General features: G+C 38.1%; 1 protein-coding gene across 4 annotated transcripts in view; it reads right to left on the reverse strand.

The window, feature by feature from the left end:
* clip2 (CAP-GLY domain containing linker protein 2) overlaps window positions 1-20,772 on the reverse strand; it is a 52,389-nt gene that overhangs the window by 7,677 nt on the left and 23,940 nt on the right. Inside the window, exons 4-11 of one of the 4 annotated variants that reach the window (XM_073861195.1) lie at window positions 17,447-17,571; window positions 15,508-15,721; window positions 14,829-15,026; window positions 14,599-14,702; window positions 14,175-14,235; window positions 11,483-11,587; window positions 3,480-3,530; window positions 487-1,437 (exon numbers count right to left, since the gene is read on the reverse strand). In XM_073861195.1, the coding sequence (XP_073717296.1) occupies window positions 487-1,437; window positions 3,480-3,530; window positions 11,483-11,587; window positions 14,175-14,235; window positions 14,599-14,702; window positions 14,829-15,026; window positions 15,508-15,721; window positions 17,447-17,571 (1,809 nt within the window). The remainder of the gene's footprint in view (window positions 1-486; window positions 1,438-3,479; window positions 3,531-11,482; window positions 11,588-14,174; window positions 14,236-14,598; window positions 14,703-14,828; window positions 15,027-15,507; window positions 15,722-17,446; window positions 17,572-20,772) is intronic. The other 3 variants (XM_073861197.1, XM_073861196.1, XM_073861198.1) reach the window with 3 other exon arrangements.

A 20,772-nucleotide genomic window follows, 5' to 3' on the forward strand; every position in this document is an offset into this window, starting at 1 on the left:
AAAGAAAACTGTCAAAATAGATTTATAAACCCTTTATACTGAAATTTCTGTCAAAACTTAGAACCAGTGCAGTACCAAAAAATGTCGGTTTACTCTTGTTTATTAGCTTATTAAAAGGAATAATTCATCCAAAATTGAAAATTATTTCATGATGGACTCATCCTCATGTTGATCCAGACTAATATAAAAGTTTGTTCTGCTAAACACAAATGAAGATATAAGAAAAATATCTGTTACAAAGTAGATAAGGGCTTCCATAGAAATAAAATAAAAAATACTGTGGAACTCAATGGTGCCCCAGATCTGTTTGGTTGAAACATTTTTCTAAATATCTTCACATTTTTGGGTGAACTATCCCTTTAAATGTACTAGGATCTTGTTTTTTTTTATTCATCCCATTAGGAGTATTTTGGGTTTGATTTCAAATCAAGACAACAATTTCAGTAAGAGTCATTTCCATTCGGTACTGCCCCAGTGTACACTTACATTAACATCCTTGGTTGTGTGAACCGCCTCTACAGCTTGCAGTCGGTTCTCACTGACCCTTAGCTTCTCCTGAAGAGAGAGGATCTCCGCTCGGCTCTGAGCTTCAGCCTTCTGCAGGGCCTCGTAGTCCACCATCTTCTTTTCAGCCAGCTCCAGCTGCTCTTTCAGAATTTGAATGGGTCGGTCTCGCTCCTCATTGGACTTGTACAGCTCGCTGATCCTTAACTCAGCCTTCTGAAGCTTCTCCGAGACTTCTCTCAGTTCCAAAACGTGCTGGTTGCTCTTGGTTTCCACCTGGATCTTCCAGTTCTCCTCGCTCTCCGCCAGCTGATCTCGTAGTTCTTGGAGGCGAGCCCGTAGGTCTTCTCGTTCCTTGGCCATGACTGCAGCGTCAATCTCGTGTTTGGCTTTCAAATTCTCCACTTCTAGCTGATGCTCCATCCTGAGGCTTTCTAGAGCCGCTCTCATCTCAGGTGTGGTTCCTTCACCCTCTCCGCCAGTGCTCTCGGCCGCCCCACGATCTCCTGTTAATGAGGCCTTGAGCTCTTCTAGGGCACGTTGATGATCTCCAACCAAGGCATCAAGCTTGGTTTTCCAGCTGTCCATCATCTCCATGTTTTCACGCGTGGCCTGCTGAAGTCTTTGCTTCAGGTCGGAGATCTCCTGGCTTTGACGTTCTGTGCTGGCTTTAAGACGTTCAACCTCCTTTTGGCTGATACTTAGGGACGCCTCGTACCTCTCACGCAGCTGGCTGCTCTCTTCGCGATGTTCACGGCCCGCAGATAGCAGCTGTTCCCGCAAGACCAGAGCCTCCGAGCTCACACCCGAACCGGCATCTGTCGCCGAGGAGCCTCTTTGCAGTCGGGCCTGAAGCTCTTCGACCTCGGACTTGCGCACAGCTAACTCCTCCTCCAGTTGTATGACCCGGCTCTTCTCCTCTACCGTAGTTTGCTGGTGGACAGAATAAGGGTCATAAATCCTGCATTACACTGTGTACATGCCAAAGCCTCCAGTTCTTCATTCTTAGGGAACTCTTTAAGAATCAAGTAATTTTTGCATTGTCTCGACTGCTTTTGACTAAACTTAAATATCAATTCAGCATACACTGCAAAAAATGATTTTCAAGAAAAAAATTCTTAGTATTTTTTGTCTTGTTTTCAGCAAAAAATATCCAAAAATTTGTAAATTATGATGCTTTTTCTTGATGAGCAAAACAACCCAAGAAAACAAATCCAGTCCCCAGTCCAACAATATCAAATTTAAGTGATTTTGTGCATAAAACAAGCAAAAAAATCTGCCAATGGGGTAAGCAAAAAAATCTTGAACATTTTTCTTAAAAACTAAATTCAAGAAAAATTCAAGAAGAATTTGCTTACCTCATTGGCAATTATTATTTTTTTGCTTGTTTTATGCACAAAATCACTTAAATTTGATATTTTTGGTATAAAAACTAGACTTATTTTCTTGGGTCGTTTTGCTCATCAAGAAAAAGCATCTTAGTATTTTGTCTAAATATTAAAATTTTTTAAACTAAGAATTTTTTTTTCTTGAAAATAATTGTTTGCAGTGTATGACATGACAAAGCTCTAAAATGTGATATTAATAACATTATTGGCTAAGCCAAAACTGGCACAGAATTGTCCAAGCCATATTCTACCAGGAGAAAAGGAATTTTTGGTTTTTTATTTTTACATTATTTTGATATCAATCAAGCACATTTCAAGTATTTAAATGCAAAAAAATGTACACTGCAAAAAATGACTTTCTTACTTAGTATTTTTGTCTCGTTTTCAGTAGAAATATCTAAAAGTTCTTAAATCAAGATGTATTTTCTTGATGAGCAAAATGACCTAAGAAAAAAAGTCTAGTCTTCTGGCAAAAATTATATAATTTAAGTGAATTTGTGCTTAAAACAAGCAAAAATATCTGCCAATGGGGTGAGAGAAAAAATCCTGAAATAAGATTGATTTTTTTCTTAAACACTGAATTCAAACTAAATTTTCTCACCCCATTGGCAGATATTTTTGCTTGTTTTAAGTCCAGTTTTAGTCCAAAAATATCAAATTTAAGTGATTTTGTGCATAAAACAAGCAAAAAAATCTGCCAATAGGGTAAGCAAAAAAATCTTGAACATTTTTCTTAAACACTAAATTCAAGAAAATTCAAGAAAAATTAGCTTACAGCATTGGCAGATTTTTTTTGTTTTATCCACAAAATCACTTTAATTTGATATTTTTGGTCTAAAAACTAGACTTATTTCCTTGGGTTGTTTTGCTCATCAAGAAAAAGCATCTTAATCCAAAAATGTGTATATATTTACTGAAAACAAGACAAAAACAAAAAAAAACAAAAAAAAAAAAAAAAAAATCGTGCTATAAATTATTTGTAGAAATTGTTTATTCGGTCTAACTTTATATACTAGTGTATCCCTATACTGTGAAATGTCTTAAAGAGTTGACCACCAGAACTGGAGACTTGGTCCGATAAGGCGTTACAAGCACAAGAAGCAAAAAGGCTTTTTCTTGCCCAGCAATCATTTCTGCCAATGGCCATTTCGTGAACGCCTCTTGCGGGTGCAAAAATGCAGATACAGTGCAACCTAAGACTACACCAGCATTCCTGTAAAATAACAGATCAAGCAAGCTCTTCTCAGTCTGTCCATCTAAAAGCAGCCAGGCATGAGATGGCAGCAAGTCCAAAGAAATACAAACACATGCAATCACTACAAGATTTCAAAGTATGAAAAGATATTTGGCAAACAAGATTTTTCATCTGACGGCACACCAAATGTTAGTGATTGTGGAAAGATCATATCCTATTGGAAAATTCGATAGTTACAAGGAAAGTACCATTAGGTAGGCAGACTAGATAGCACTACAAGAAATCAAATTCGCAGTTTCAAATCACAGGAGAGAGGTGACCGAACGATTTCTAAGTTTAATGTTCATCTTTGGTTTAGAAGGTCACACAGTGTGTTACCCCCCTTATATCACCTTGATACTCTTGCCCAGCCTCACGGGTGTTGGCTGGATTCTGCCTCTGACCTGTTGATAAATGTGAAATCCTGTTGATTAGAGTATGTGGAGTAAGGCTGTCAAAATGGCTGAATAAGTACATTCGAAATTCGTCCTTGAAAAATAATAAAATTCGAATTATATTCGAATTATAAAGACCTACTTTATCTTGGAGAAAATACTCCTAAAAGCCCACAAGAGGGCGCAGCACAAAGCCCCAATAATATAAACAAATCATGCACAGCATATTTTTGGTTAAAACGAATGTTATAAACACTAATAAATTAAAGATAATTTCTTAAATTCATATGCAAAGGAACAAAAGTGCACATAGATATCTGGAAGTGCAAAATGCCTCAACAGCCAGCGTGTGTAGGCTATTAACACAAACATTGTCAAGAAACTATCCATGTATACATTAACAAATTATTTTATTTACCATACATTAATTAATTTTTTTTTTTTTACAGAGCCTCAGTCAATACAGAACACAACGCGTTGTCTTAATGAAATCAAAATTAACCAGTATATTTGTGCACCTGTAAATGTACAAAACGAATGCCATACATAGATAATGCATATATATATAGGGCATTTTATATAATATATAAGTAGATAAATGTACGTGTTTCTAATAAAGTATGAAAACGAATTAATCTTTAAGCCAAAATAAGTGGGAAAGATCATTAGTCATTTAAATTTTGTCAAGCTTAAACGCTATTCACAACAACTTATATTATATTTTGTGTGTTCCTTGGTTGAAAATATGTAGAAATATATGCGAGTAATAAAGTACAGAACAGAAATGTTTAACTTAACTTTACGCGCAGAGCGAAGCCGTTAATAAAGCAGACTCTCCGTAATTAACATAGAAGACGTGCTGAAACAGTCGAGTTGGCGGATGATCATCATGTTTATATTTCACGCAGATAATGTTGATGAAAAACTTGCATATCAAATGTCCAGATGAAAGTCAAGTTTCCAGTCAGTCATAAAAATAAAGCCACCGCGGCGTTACATTGCAACTCTCTCATATGCGGTGTGGACTCTGTAGATGCACACATGGTTTTAATGTTGCTAAACAAGCAGCTGTATTATTGCACTTTCGTGTTGATCAGTTATTTTAAACTTTAAAACTGCATTTAGAAGCAGACGACATTAATTCCGTCATCTCAGCTAGTTTCACTTTGCGGTTGAATTCCAGTTGATGCTCCAAAAACCAAAGCAGCATCACACAGCCATTTTAATATGTATTCTGTCCGACTCGTAATCCCCACTTTCTTTTCTTGCTATTTTCAAATGAATAACGCTGGCTTGCTCCGCATAGTTGACTGAGCCGTTAACGCTCTGTATAACAATCCGCGTCAGTTACGTCATCATCACGTTGCGTGAGCTTCGTGACACAGGTAAAATTCGAATGCAAAGTTTTACATTCGAATATGCATATTTTTTTACATTCGACGAATATTCAAAATTCGAATTAAAATTTGACAGCCCTAATGTGAAGCGTGCTTGGTTCATCATTCACCTCAGCTTAAAGCAGTGACAGCCTAACTAGTGATGCTTAACCATGGCTAAACTTCTGTGTTGTCGCTAAGGTGTTGCTAAGCCAGGTAGTTATTACTGTCTGGTGTACATGGTGTTTGCTAGTGTTCTGTGTGCTTTTTCTCGTTTTGCTCATCAAAAAAAACAAAAAACATCTTAATTTAAGAATTTTTTTTAGATATTTTTACTGAAAACAAGACAGAAATACTAAGAATTTTTTTTCTTGAAAATCATTTTTTGCAGTGTGAGTGGCCGCTTAGATGTTAAATTGTCACGATAGGGCTGCACTGCAAAAACTTTCTTACTTAGTATTTTTGTCTTGTTTTCAGTAAAAATATCTAAAAGTTCTTAAAGGGATAGCTCACTTTAAAATGAAAATTCTGTTATCATTTACTCATCCTCATGTTGTTCTAAACCTGTATGAATTTCTTTCTTCTGATGAACACAAAAGAAGATATTTTGAGAAATGATGGTAAACACACAGCAGACAGTGACCATTGACTTCCATAGTAGGAATAAAAAATATGATGGAGTTTAATGGGTACTGTCAACTGTGTGCCTACCATCATTTATCAAAATATTTTCTTCATCATTTATCACAATACTTCCAAATTATGTTTTTCCTACTATGGAGTCAGTTCCCTTTAAGATGCATTTTCTTGATGAGCAAAATGAAAAAAAATGTAGAAATTTTTTTAGTTTTTACAACGCAAAAAATGATTTTCAAGAAAAACAATTCTTAGTATTTTTGTCTTGTTTTCAGTAAAAATATCTAAAAATTCTTAAAACAAGCAAAAAAAAAATCTGCCAATGGGGTAAGCAAATAAATCTTGAACATTTTTCTTAAACACTAAATTCAAGAAAAAATTGCTTACCCCAATGGCAGATTTTTTTTCTTGTTTTATGCACAAAATCACTTAAATTGGATATTTTTGGTCTAAAAACTAGACTTATTTTCTTGGGTCGTTTTGCTCATCAAGAAAAAGCATCTTAATTTAAGAATTTTTAGATATTTTTACTGAAAACAAGACAAAATACTCATAATTTTTTTCTTGAAAATAATTTTTTTCAGTGTATGTATTAATTCGTCTAAGTTGAGGTAAGAACATAGTAAAATATTGAAACTGTGTTGTTTTCCTTTAAATATTGAAATTGGCCATTGAAAAACACGTGAAAATGATAAACTTCTGTCTCGAGTATCGCCCGTGCTTGCCCAAGGCACTCATTACAAGCCTTGCCTAAAGTAAAGCACAGACAAAAATAATTGATTCAGTGATTTCCCAGATCAATAATGTTTTATTAAACTTAAAGATGCAATTTGTATAATCCCCGCCGCTAGAGGGCGCCAGATCAAATCAATAACAATGACGTAGATTAATGATGCTCTGAACCAGCGTGGACTGATGGGATTTGTTGTCTTTAACTCAAACGCTGATGCCCATCAGTCAGACGGTAACGAGAAATCATGTTACACATAAGGTAAAGTAATCTTGTTTTTTTCATTATGTAAGGTTCATGTAATGTTCAAAACGCAATTGTTAGTCATAGATGTTACAGTATTAGTCCAATACTATGGTTTGTTAACACAGCACAGAATTAAATGTTCAGATGCACAAACTTACCATAAAAAAGCGAGTGCCCCGACAGACGCTATTACTTCCGCTTTTGTCCACGACACTGTTGTCATGTGGTTTTTACATCAGTAAAGGCGGTAACAAAGGTTAACGTAGATTTTGACGTCATTTACAGGAAACTCCACGGCCCCGTTTCACTTTTTCGGGCAGCAATTTTCTCTTAATTTACAAGTAGTTGAAAACCTTATAGATATTGAGCTCGTTTACATGCACACCAATAATGCGATTATAATGGGATTTTGGCAATACTGCGATTATACCTTACCTCATGTAAACGCAATAATTCGATAAAAATAATGCGATTAAGGCCATAATCGCAATAAGTATAATCGCATTAAAAGAGGTGGCGTACGCCGTTTATAATTGCAGTATGCGTCCATGTAAACGCTTTAATCGCATTTATACCGCACTAACTGAAGTGCGCGTGTGTTTTAGTCACGCACCTTAACCACAAATTCGTTTTAAACTTGACATTAGGAAGTTTTACATGAACTCTGCCAATACGACTCGCTGTCAGCAGTCTGCCTTCATTCAGAAACAGCTCAAATAACACGACAGCAGTGTATAAAACCTTGAGGGACATTATAACGATAATTATAACGATACTTATATTAGTGACCACATCATAATGATAACTTCATGCTAATTCGCTCAACGAGTGTGGCATTACCTAATATTGGATATTTCTTGTAATAAAAACTTTTTTGCAATTGTTTACATGTCACTGAATATGCTGTTCTTGTTGCATTTACACAGCGGGAAACCAGCAGATGTCCTCAACTTACTGCGTTTCGCGTAACTAAACAATGAATGTAGTAGGTTGTGTAATAATTACCTTTTGGCGTAGTCAGTGTGGTAGAAAAATCACAGCAACAACTGCATCAGCGCTGGATACCTGAGGTAATTTTATGTTATAACCTCAGCAATGAATGAGCTTTCTACTGCATTTTAAGTGCGCGTGCACTTCAAGTTCAAAAAGATTTGATTGGCTGTCAATGGTTTATCGTTCATCATGTGCCAAAATCGCTATCGTTATAGTTGTTGTGTGAACTCTGCTATTATCTTTAATATAAAACGATTTTTAAAACTATATTTTTATATCGTTTTAATGTGAACGCCCTTTACAGGCACTGTCATATTTATATCTTCATCACGGCTAATGAAATACATCTATAACAACGTGTTTGTCATTTAACGCAAGTAAATTAAAACAGTGGACCATATATGTGAGTTCATCATTTGTGCTCTGCATTGGGCTATGTGTGAATAATCCGAAAATAAAAACTGCATGTAAACCGGAGTGAAGAGGTTAGCTCCAGTCATGTAAACATCTTACTGCGATTAAGACCTTACTCGCATTATTGGAAATAATCGCATTATTGGTGTGCATGTAAACGAGCTGACTGTTAGAAATCAGCTGGACAAAAATATATAACACCGGACTAGTGGTTTTTGGATATTTTACTGCAAATATCTTACAAATTTAACCTTTAATATGATTAAAATCAAAGAATTTATTTATTTACCCAGGCCTACTAAGAGCCTACTCACACTATGCGTCCAAAACCGTATCCGTGCCTGTTTGACCCAATTTGACCCCCAAAGTATGGTTTGTTTGGTTAGTGTGATCGCTCCGAAACGTACCAGGGTGCACTTTACCTCATCAGTCAGCCGGAAGAAAAAAGAAAAAAAGAATACTATGGAAGTGAATGGGGCCCATGAACGGCCCGGCCACAAACACCCCCCAAAATATCCTCCTTCGTGTTCATTAAAACAAAGAAATGTAAATAGGTTTGTACTGTAACAACATGAGAGTGAGTAAATGATTAATTTTTGGGTGAACTATCCCTTGAATCATAAAGTGTATTCAGGGTATTCAGGGTGAATAGTAACGCTTTGCTAATGGCTCTAGTAGTTTTTGAGATGTGTGTACACCAGCTGTGTTATATGATGTGTTATGTGCCAACGTTTTGGACAGGAGGTAAATAATAAGTTGAAGAACAATAAAATACACTAAAGCCTTAGCAGTAGCCGCTAGAATAATAAATCCTGGGATAAAACGCAGACGTGCCAGGTGGAGACAGTTAAATCTCAAGCCCTTTAGAGGCCATAGGCTGTATTTCAGCATCAAAAACAATTAAAAATATAGCTGCAAGCAGCGATACCGGGGTCAAGCCAAACATGGCCACAAATGATTCATACGTGATGACTGTCATGATTTAAGATCTAAGTTTGCATTATTTTTAGTAAAAAAATAGCAATTTTTTGTATCTTGAGACCACTAGGTGGCGCTGTGCCGAAACAATAAATGGTGCCTCAGGTCATGACTGTGATGACACATACCAAATTTAGTGTAAATACGATAAAGCGATACGGAGATATAGCCTTAAATTATTTGACCACTAGGGGGCACTGACCAAAACAATAGATGGTGACTCAGGTCATGATTGTGATGACACTCACCAAATTTGGTGTAAATACGATGAAGAGATGCAGAGATATAGCCTCAAATCTTTTTGACCACTAGGGGGCACCAAAAAGTTTACAAGTCCTCTCAGAACATGTTGCTGATGAACCATACCAAGTTTCATAAAAATACGCAATTGCGTTTCTGAAATACTTGAACTTAAAGAAAAAATTCAAAATGGCCGACACACAAAATGGCCGACCAAAAACCATTTGGTATCGTTTGACTCGGCATGCCTCACGAAATCTAACAAGACCACTTTCATAATTTTATATTCAAGTTTGTAGTAGTTATAAGCAAAAATAGACATTTCTTATATCTCGTGACCAGTGGGGGCAGTGTGACGAAATGGTGCATGCACCCTCAGGGCATCACTGTTATGACATATACCAAGTCTCATATTAATACGCAAACGTTTTGCGAAGATACAGGCTCAAACACATTTTGGCGTGTACGTCCTCGCATTCTTTGATGCGTTATACGACAACGGACAGGTCTACTGAAAAGCTTTTGATAACTTTTTGTCTGGAGTGTCTCTAGATGATGCATACCAAAAATCAAGCCAATCACACGAGCGCTCTAGGAGGAGTTCGAAAAAGTAGGTGTTCAATATAATTCAAAATGGCCGACAGGAAGTAGGCTTGACTCAGACATATTTGGTACAGTCGGACTCAGCATGAGCCAAGGAATCAACAGAGTGAAGTCTTATGTCAGTGTGGCAATTTAATCAAATGATATAAAGATTTTAAACAATTTCTTTACATATCCTGACCACTAGGTGGCGCCGTCCTAAAGATTTATAGGTGCGCTCAGAACATGTCACTGATGAACCATGCCAAATTTCGTAGCGATACGCCATTCTCTTTGTGAAATACTGAACTTAATGAGAAAATTCAAAATGGCCGACACCCAAAATGGCCGACCGAAAACCGTTGGGTATCGTTTGACTCGGCATGCCTCAAGGAATCTAACAAGACCACCTTCATGATTTTAGACTCAAGTTTGAACTAGTTATAAGCGAAAATAGGCATTTTTTGAATCTGGTGACCACTAGGTGGCGCTGTGACAAAACGTTGCAGGCACCCTTAGGTCATGACTGTTATGACATATACCAAGTTTCGTGTCAATACACCAAAGCGTTGCGAAGATACAGCCTCACGTCCGTTTTGGCGTGCTCGCCGCCATATATGTTATCAATTTATATGAGAACGCATTGGTCTATCAAAAAGCTTTTGATAACTTTTTGTCTGGGGTGTCTCTAGATGCTACATACCAAAGGACATGCAAATCAGACAAACGGTCTAGGAGGAGTTCGAAAAAGTAGGTTTTACGGAAAATTCAAAATGGCGGAAAGATGTGCATGACACAAATGACATCAACATGTGCAATTGAATCATCATGAGCCAAGGATTCAGAGGAAACAAGAATTTAGTTTCTAGGACTCGCGGGTCAGAAGTTGTGAGCATGAACATAAGTGGATTTTTGGACTGTTGGTGGCGCTAGAGGGTTTGAGTCAGACACACCAATGTTGCTGTAGTAACTTCTGAGACTGTCCTCTACATGTGTGCCAAATTTCATAACTTTCCTACGTACGGTTCTATGGGCTGCCATTGACTTCAATGGCGGAAGAGGAAACATAATAATAATAATAATAATAATAATAATAATAATAAGAAAACTAACAATAACAATAGGGTTCTACGCCCCTTCGGGGCTTGACCCCTAAAAAACATTGTGTGAAAAAAGCAGACAATACAGACAATCTTGAACTCCCCCAAGAGTTTTAGGGAGCTGATGAGACAACAACAAAATGGATGAAAAAAAGAGTCAGCGAATGAAATTTGAAAGCAGTTTCTTGCTATTAAGAGCAGTGGTGGCTCACAGAGACAGGCAAAGATCTCCAACACTCATGACTGTGAGATTCACAACTATGCACTTACTTCATAAAGTCATAGAGGTAAAATCCAACTTCATCATCAATAACACGAATTCAGAAATGCGAATTATAAAAATCGAGCCAAGGCATGAAGTAACTTTTTCAAATATCAAGACTCTCATGCTCCATCTCTTACTAAATCTGCAATACCAATTGTACAAGCGTATCTTTGTAGGGTGAGCTTAATTTGGTCCGGTGATTCTAGAATGGTAACAGCACCTACTTTTTTGAATACTAAAATCAGGTCAAATATTAAACGTGGTAATAGCGAATGATGGAGATCCCATGCCAGGCGAATCAAGCGCAAGCATTGAATGCCCATAGACACGGGCGCACACACAATAATGGGTTTGGGAGAGATGGCTACAGGCTGGGGTATCTTATCACCCTGCACAATTACCATCTTCTCCTCTAACTCTTTCTGGAGCCGCTCTGCTTTGGACATTTCCAAATGCAGACTGTGCTCGAGCTGCCGAATACGGGCATGCTCCAGTTTGGTCTGAGTCTACAGAGAGAAAGAGAGGGGGGAGTGAAAAGACAAAGATGAGAAACAGAGAATAAGAAACACACAGCACGAAAAAGATAAGCAGGTCCGAAGAATCTTTTCGTATCCAGCTAGACAGCGGAGAGACTGACGAGTAGTATTTGTTTATATATTAAAGGCCGCCTATTATGCAAAATCCAATTTTACAAGGTTTGGACATAAATGTATGTGAACACAACCACCTTACAAAGAAAAAAACATTTTTTTAATTCGCATTAACAAGAAAATTAAAATCGGCATGTGACTGCTTAACTGATAAAGCCCCGCCCACAACCACTGACTGACAGTCTTGCATTACAAAAGTTTCCACCCACAAAGAGTTGTATTATGTTTGCCATATCTCAATAGTGAGATACTATTGTTCCAGACTGTATTTACAAGTTTCAGATCTATTAGGGGCTCACTGCCTCTTTTGGTAAGGGAGCAAGGAGCTGTAGCTCATTTGCATTGAAAGAATTAGTCCAAGAAAAAAATCCAGATAATTTACTCACCACCATGCCACCCAAAACGTTGATATCTTTCTTTGTTTAGTCGAGAAGAAATTATGTTTTTTAAGGAAAACAACACAGGATTTTTCTCATTTTAATGGACTTTAATGGACCCCAACACGTAACAGTTTTATTGCAGTTTAAAATTGCAGTTTCAACGGACTCTATACGATCCCAAACGAGGCATAAGGTCTTATCTAGCGAAACGATTGTCATTATTGGCAAGAAAAATAAAAAATATGCACTTTTAAACCACAACTTCTCGTCTATCTCCGGTCATGCGACGTGCTAGCGCGACCTCACGTAATACGTCATCACGTCAAGAGGTCACGGATGCCGTATGCGAAACTACGCCCCATGTGCGTTTTATATATGTAACGCGTAAACTTTTTACAGCATTACGCAATTACGTGAGGTTGCACTGACACGTCACACAGCCGGAGGAAGACGAGAAGTTGTGGTTTAAAAGTGCATATTTTTTATTTTTCTTGCCAAAAATGACAATTGTTTCGCTAGATAAGACCCTTATGCCTCGTTTGGGATCGTTTACAGTCCTTTGAAACTGCAATTTTAAACTCCATCAAAACTCCAAAGTGTTGGGGTCCATCAAAGTCCACCAAAATGAGAAAAATACTGGACCGCCTTCCCCAAAAAACTATTTCTTCTCGACTGAACAAAGAAAGACATCAACACCCCGGATGACATGATGGTGAGCAAACCACCCGGACCTTTCCTTTTTTTAAATGGACTGATCCTTTAAAAAGGCACAAACACGAAAACAGTGCGTTTTTACTCCAACACAAATAGGGGCATTTTGGACATGATATAAATAGTTATCTGTGTGGTATTTTGAAACGAAACGTCACAGACACATTCCGGGCACACCTAAGACTTATATTACATCTTGTAAAAATGGGCATAATAGGTGCCCTTTAAAACAGGAGACAGCATTTTTAAATAGATGAAAGAGAAATGAGCCTGTAAGGAAAGAATTACAGTCTGTCAGAGTGTTGTGTACTTGCCTATAAAAATTCTTAGTCTACAAATCTGTCAAATATAAATGTGTGTGTAACATAGGTTATAAAAACAGACTCTGAGGCATAACTGCTACTGATCCCTTATCTGGTTATTTTGCAAGGTGCAGCAAGATACTACAAAAACACCTGAAAATATGCAAGTACATTAAAAGGCTCTGCCTTAAATGTGCCTTGCCATTTTCTTTTGGCAAAACTTAAAGGAACACGCCCACATTTTGGGAGTTTGGCTTGTTCACCGTGTCCCCCAGAGTTGGATAAGTCCATACATACCTCTCTCATCTCCGTGCGTGCTGTAACTCTGTCTGACGCAGCCCCCGCTAGCTTAGCTTAGCACAAAGACTGGAAGTGGGTGGCTTTAGCTAGCATACTGCTCCCAATAAGTGACAAAATAACGCGAACATTTTCCTATTTATGTGTTGTGATTTGTGTAGTCAAGCCGTGTACAAATAACAAGGTGATATGAGACACAGCGATCTCTGAAGACGAAGCACTGCCGCATGGGCGGAGTGATCTGCTCGCAGCACACGAGAAGCCCCTGGTGAGGAGCAGAGAGTTCGGTCAGAATTGTGCGGGTCGCTCCGCCCGTGCGGCGGTGCTTCGTCTTCGGAGAGTGTGGTTCTCAGTGTGTGTGCTGTTGGGGGATCGCTGTGTCTCGTGTCGCCTTGTTGTTTGTGCACGGTTTGGCTGTGCAGGTCGCGGCGCATGGGTGGGAGAATGGTCGCGTTGTTTTGTCGCTTGTTGGGAGCAGTGTGCTGGCTGGGGCCACCCACTTCCGGTCTTTGTGCTAAGCTAAGCTAGCGGGGGCTGCGTCAGACAGAGTTACAGCACGCACGGAGATGAGAGAGGTATGTATGGTCTTATCTAACTCTGGGGGATACGGTGAATAAGCTAAATTCCCAAAATGTGGGCGTGTTCCTTAAATTGAAATCCTCCCAGAACAAACATTTTTGATTGAAAATTGTTACACATCATCATCAGAGGCAGTCGTTGTTCAGTGTTTATTTTAGTAAAACAGGCAGATACCTCAAGGTCTCCTTTGGTAATGGACTCTTCCTCAACTCTGAACTGAAGATCTTCCACCTTCCTGTCATGAAACACAATGACCACCAGGTGTCAGGAAATTCCTCAATCACACAACAAAGCAGTTAAAGGCGGGGTGCATGATCTCTGAGAGCCAATGTTGACATTTAAAATCACCTAAACAAACACGCTCCTACCCCAATAGAATCTGGACCTTCTTTTGATAGACCCACCCCACACATACGCAACCCAGGCAACAATGTTTTTTCATGCACCCCGCCTTTAAATGAGTTTAAAAATGTTTTCGCTCAATATCAGGGCCAATGCCGACAGTTACCGTGTGACTTTGGCTGGTCAAGTGATCTCAACATTGTCCTATAGCATAAAACAATTTAGTTAAAGGCCAAATATAGGCTGAATATAGTACCTTTTCTCTTCTTCAAGCTGATTGGCCAGTTCCATTTTGTCTTTTTCAGTGGTTGCCAGCAGTGCTTGAACTTGCTGCAAGTTGCTCTCTGTCTCTGTTGCATACTGCACGATTGAGAAAAGGCCACGTGTTATATATACTCCGCTAAGACCCATTCACAGAATGAGGTGTTAAATGAAATGCATTTAAGTTTGCAACATAGTAGACGTGTTTGTGTATGCGAGCCACACCTGCACATGTCGAGCCTTTAGCGCTGCCAGCTCTTTTTCCACCTCACAGATGTGACTCGTTGCCTTGGCGACCTCGGCCCTCTCCAGATCTCGTTCAGCCAGGAGCTGCTCTATGTGCTGCTGTTTCTCCTTTAGGGCTTCCTGCAGTGCTGTGGTCCCCGAAATCTTCCGAGCATACCTTGAGGACGTCTCGGTCAACTGCAAGTGAGAAAAGAACAAAACGTCACTGAATAAGATGAAACGAGAATATTAACACAGACTTTACATTGGATTTGGTAAATGGTCAAATGGCAAAGTCATTGCAAGGGTGGTCATCAGGGCATTGGTAAGCATTTGCTTGTGTATTACTAGGACGTTCTGGGTTATGCAAACACCCAAAAGTGGTGATGTAATCATGCACAAGAATTTGTATTATTTGTATTTTAGGCCACTCAGTAAACATTAGGCCATGTTTACTAGTACTGTACTTATGATTGTAATGTCATAATTGGTATTGTTCAGTACGCACTAGCATGACACATTAGCGTAAGCAGCGCAACGGCATGGGTTCAAACCCAGGAAACACACATACTGATAAAAATGTATACTTTGTAATGCATTGCAAGTCGCTTTGAATAAAAACGTAAATGTAATGAAAATGTAGAAGTGAATCTGTGAATTGGAACAGTTTGACTCTCACCAGGCCCGTGCGGCTGGGTCTGCCCCCTACGCTGGAGGCCACCGAGCTGACGGAGCTGATGGAGGAGCTGGAGGGGCTGTGAGCCAGGGATGACACGCCCATCGCCATGCGCTTGCTCTTCTTAGCTTTAGCTGGACTGGTGGATGGGAAGCCAATGCGGATCACTTTGTGGATCGGAGCAAACAGGCCAAATTTGTGCGGGCACTGGAAATATCTAGATAGATGGAACGAGAGAGAAAAATGCAGTTTACAAATATTGGCAACCATTATATTATCACTTATCACTAAAGTACATTTTTTAAAATGTAGCTTTTCTTATCATCTGAACTGAACACAAAACAAACCATCTAATCTGCCTAATCCAGCCTTGAGCCTAATGTCAACAACAAACCATGATCCTGTTTATTCTGTCTGGAAATCAATCAATCCTAGTTCTTTAGTATAAACACAAGGGGTTTTAACCATAGCTGTTTGGATAAATTATTACATTAACTCAAATAGTGCATTTTATTACAGCGATAAACATTTTAATGGTTTAAATAACATGTACTGATGAATTTTACCAAATAAAAGCAGGAACATACATACATACATACATGCATACATACATACATACATACATACATACATATATGAAGAGTTTGGTTCCAAAACGCAATAAATCCATTTTGACAAATTTCGATAAAAACGTGTTTTCTATACCAAGAAAGTGACAAGATGAAAACCACTATTTTCTGTTACAAACTTTCACATAGCATCTTTAGGTTATAAAAACATAAAAAATTCAAATCCATAACTTTATTATAAAAACGAATAATTTTTTCCACAAAATGCAATAAATCCATGACAATTTTTTATTTCAAAATGCTATAAATCTATTAAATCAATGTATAAATGTGCATTCATCTTTACCATTTTATATTTATTTAGTTGACTAGTGGTATACAATGATTAAAAATAAACATTAATGGCATTAACCAAAACACTTACTTTGTTATATTAAGAACACATTGCTGCGGTTATACTTGACGTAGTCTCTACATTTTCACAGCGATCAGCTGTAAAATGTTTTGGTCCCGCTCGATTTTCGTTGACTTTAAGTAAAATAATGTAAAGTTTTCATAAGATCCCCTGGGGTCAATGTTTTAGCATGAGAAGCTTGATGCTGTCTGGAGAACAAGCAACCGAGTGCCTCTCGCGGAAATTATTAGATGTTGATGGCTTACGTTTCTTTCCCGTCACAGAAAACCATCACAGGTTTAGCGATGCAATTAAAGTATAATTTTGTTTTGTTTGTTGATCACGAAGTACAAAGTAGATGAGGAAAACTAGGACTCCATGTACTCAGCGCGCCGCCATTGTTTGTTTACAGTGCGTGACTGGTGGGCTGTAATATCAGGAATAGATTTATACCGTTCTGTAAAAAAGGAGGAGTGGCGTTTGTCGCATTTTGGGAGAAGAGGGAGAAAAGATGACAGAATATCACGGTGGGTATTGGATTTTGCGTAAAATTAAAAATGTACATTTAACTACTGACCTGATATAATACTGATTTTGGCAGTAACTCATTTTTTTCAAAAATGGCATTTATCGCGTTTTGGAAACAAACTCTTCATATATATATATATATATATATATATATATATATATATATATATATATATATATATATATATATATATATATATATATATATATATATATATATATATATATATATATATATATATATATATATATATATATATATATATATATATATATATATATATATATATATATATATATTAAACTTTCAGATTTTGTGCTGGGTTTACATTACTTTACTTAAGGACCCTGATGTTAAAAAAGCCAGTTAAAATGGCAGAAACGATTGATTTAATTAGCATTAAAGGCTCTATTAAAGACAGGATGGGGTAGTAGAAGACTGATGATGCACCTGGTTCCAGCTACAGCTCCATCATTTTTTCCCAGAGGTTCATCCAGCTCCACACCACACCACTCGCCCTTGGCAAAGTCTGTCTCCCCCACAAAACGCACAACCCCTGTTTTAGTGCCGCCAACCTGAGGAGAGAGCAGAGATACATCAGTGGTATGAAGAGAAATGTTTTCATTTGCATCTTTTAAAGGGCGTGTTGTAGGTTAACCACCACTGTCGATTAATGGATACATAAATCACTCAAGATATGTATATCATTTTTAAAATGTCTCAAAAATGGTCTTAAAAACCACTTTTTTATGTTTTTGGTATTAATGGTTTTTTTACGCAATTCGGCGATGACGTCACGTTGGGGAGAAGTGGAGAAAGCCTCAGCCAGAGCCATAGAGATAGATGAGACATTTATTGCTGTTTAATGCTTACGTATATAATTTGGAAATCATATATACATCGTAGGAAATATATAATGTGGTAAACTGCAAAGTTACCATGCTAATTATTATTTATGATATATGTGGAGATCAGTGGCGGCTCGTGATTGCACTTCCGAGGATGCGCTAATTCATAATAAGTGTTCGGATTGTCAAGTGTGTGGTTTCCTTTTCCAAAATATGTGTCATGCATGTGGAGAGATCCCGTGTGCATCACGTGTTTTGGCAAAATAAGTGCTTGCAGGAGACGCGTCAAAACCGTTTATGATAAAAGAGACGCTCACGTTCCCTAAATACACGCAACACACTCCCTTAACAGTAAACTCTGATTACGCATGAGATTGTGCGAGTATCTGGCACACGCGAGCGTCTCTTTTCAAGTTCAAGTTCAAGGCAGCGGGCACTTATTTTGACAGGACACGTGATGCACACACAATCTGTCAAAGCGCAGAACACATATTTTGAAATGACGAACCACACACGACAAGCTACATACATGTTGTGACGAACTTCGCATCGTGCACTTCAAAAAAAGACGTCACCAGCCGCCACTGGTACTTTATTCGTCTCTCTATAGTCACTCTCAATGCTCTTAAGGCGGCTTTGGTAAATTCTCTCCCCAGCGTGACGTAATACAGTGCGTTGTGGGGGAAAGAAGAATCATTGCAAACTACTGTACTTTTTCCTATTATATTTTATTTTGTGATACCAAACAACATAAAATACAATGGATAACAGTTTAAATGTTTATCATCACCAAGCAAATTGCACAAATTCATTGAAAAATTTAACCTGCAACACACCCTTTAAAATGTTTGGAAATGTATAGTCAGTGTAATACTGAAATCGTCTACATCCATGTAAAGACGCAGCATGACTTTTTTGTTAATGACTGAATACTTGCATACTAGTAAAAATAGCATGTAAAACAAAAAGTGTCCCACTGAAAATGAAACGTGAAGTCAACACATTGCATTGTGGGATATAGTGTTCCATGCAGAATGCTCTGGATGTACACTCCACATTCTAGTACAGTAAAAATACTGTGTTGTGTATATTATATACTGCAGACATAGCATATGTTTCGCTGGCTGCTACAACAGTGCTCTGGACCTTACACTAACATTTATAAACATTGATGATGTATCACACAAACATTTCTAGATGCTACGGAAACTGCGGGAATTGTCAGTCGTAGCTTTAAGTTATTTCATGCATACTGACTTATTAACACCGTTTAAGAGTTGGATTCCTCATGATAAACATAGGCAAAGTGTCAAAAAAAGCATTTGGAAGTATGACGGAGTAATTCTGGGTTTGTACAGGGTACATACGTAACATCTGCTAATTTCTTTTATGGGCAATTTCAGTGCAGGAAATACAGAGGAAGTCCAGTGCAAGGTGCACACACCAACCAAGAGCTGACACAAAATCAAAATCACCAGAGAAGTGTTGTTGTTGTTTGTGAGGGAAATTTAAGCTTGTTCAGCTTCCCAATTAATGCAGGATTATGGAAACAATGCATATAGTTTATCTATCTGGGGTAGCAGCAGAGTTGTGCGTGTGTAACGTTGGATTCGTTGAAATGGGGCGATCCCAACCGGGTCACGAGTCGCAGACGGTAAGTAAAACTGCATCTAATGTATGTTTTGTGTTGGCAATCGGCGCGTAAGTGCACGGTACACCTCCAGGAGCTCGGGTTTATTCGGAAAGTTATCGGTACAGCTGATCTGTCTTTTATAAATCTGGGGCGGCAGTGGCTCAGTGGTTCATGTAGGTTGTCTACAAACCGGAACGTTGGTGGTTCAATCCCCGGCTTCACCTGACCAACTGTTGAGGTTGAGCAAGACACCAACCGCAGCTGCTCCCAATGAGCTGGATGGCGCCTTGCATGGCTGACACTGCCGTCGGATGTGTGAATGGGTGAATGTGAGGCAAATTGTCAAGCGCTTTGGATGGCCATGGGTCTATGAAAGCGCTATATAAATGCAGTCCATTTACCATAAATCTGTTAAAACTAAAGACTCTCTTGATATATGAAGAAAGAAATACTACTCTGTAGGTACTCAAGATTAACATTAGATAAGCAGAAACAGCGTGTGTTATGTAAGCTTTAATGCATTTTGAATGCAAATTATAGCATCTTTATTGAACTCAACATGACAACCAAAAGTGCATTAAACAGATTTTGAGACGGCCAATATAATTCAAATTTGACCCGGGTCTGTGAAAACCCAGCTGAAGACCTGTGAAAACATAACCTTGATATCTTTAATATCGAGTAAGGTCATGTCAAATATTGAAATCAATGTAAAATCAGTGACTGAAATGTAACATTGATGCTCCAAAAATCAAAATTTGATGAGACTTAAGCCTGGAATTAACAGACCGGTAGAGCTGGGCAAAAAAAAAAAAAAAACGCCTGAGATTGTCATGCGTGTCTCATCAGTAAAGCCGGTTCGGTGATTAGTAGTACATTTCCATCACCTGCTTTCAGTTGGAGCGGCATTTACTATACAGAGCAGTATTTCACCAAGAAACAAAATCGCATTTATAATCAGAGACGATTTTCCACGATTATGAACGCGGTTTTGCCTAGCTTTCGGTGAAATACGGCTCTGTGTAGCAAATGCAATCTGTCAACTTCACAATCCATTTTCTGCATAATGAATGAATGAAGTAACATAAGGAATATCAATACTGTTTTATTTTGGTTTCATTTGAACCGGTATACTAGGGGTGTAGCAATACATCGATATGTATCGACGCATCGATTCATTTTCTAACGATACGATGCATCGATGCCAAACACAAAATATCGATGTATTCCATTTATTTCCATGAGCTAGTATCATCAAGGGAATGCCAGGGTTTCCCGCAGCATATTTCAGTTAA

The sequence above is a fragment of the Misgurnus anguillicaudatus genome, chromosome 22 (assembly GCF_027580225.2).
Source record: "Misgurnus anguillicaudatus chromosome 22, ASM2758022v2, whole genome shotgun sequence".
NCBI lineage: Eukaryota > Metazoa > Chordata > Actinopteri > Cypriniformes > Cobitidae > Misgurnus > Misgurnus anguillicaudatus.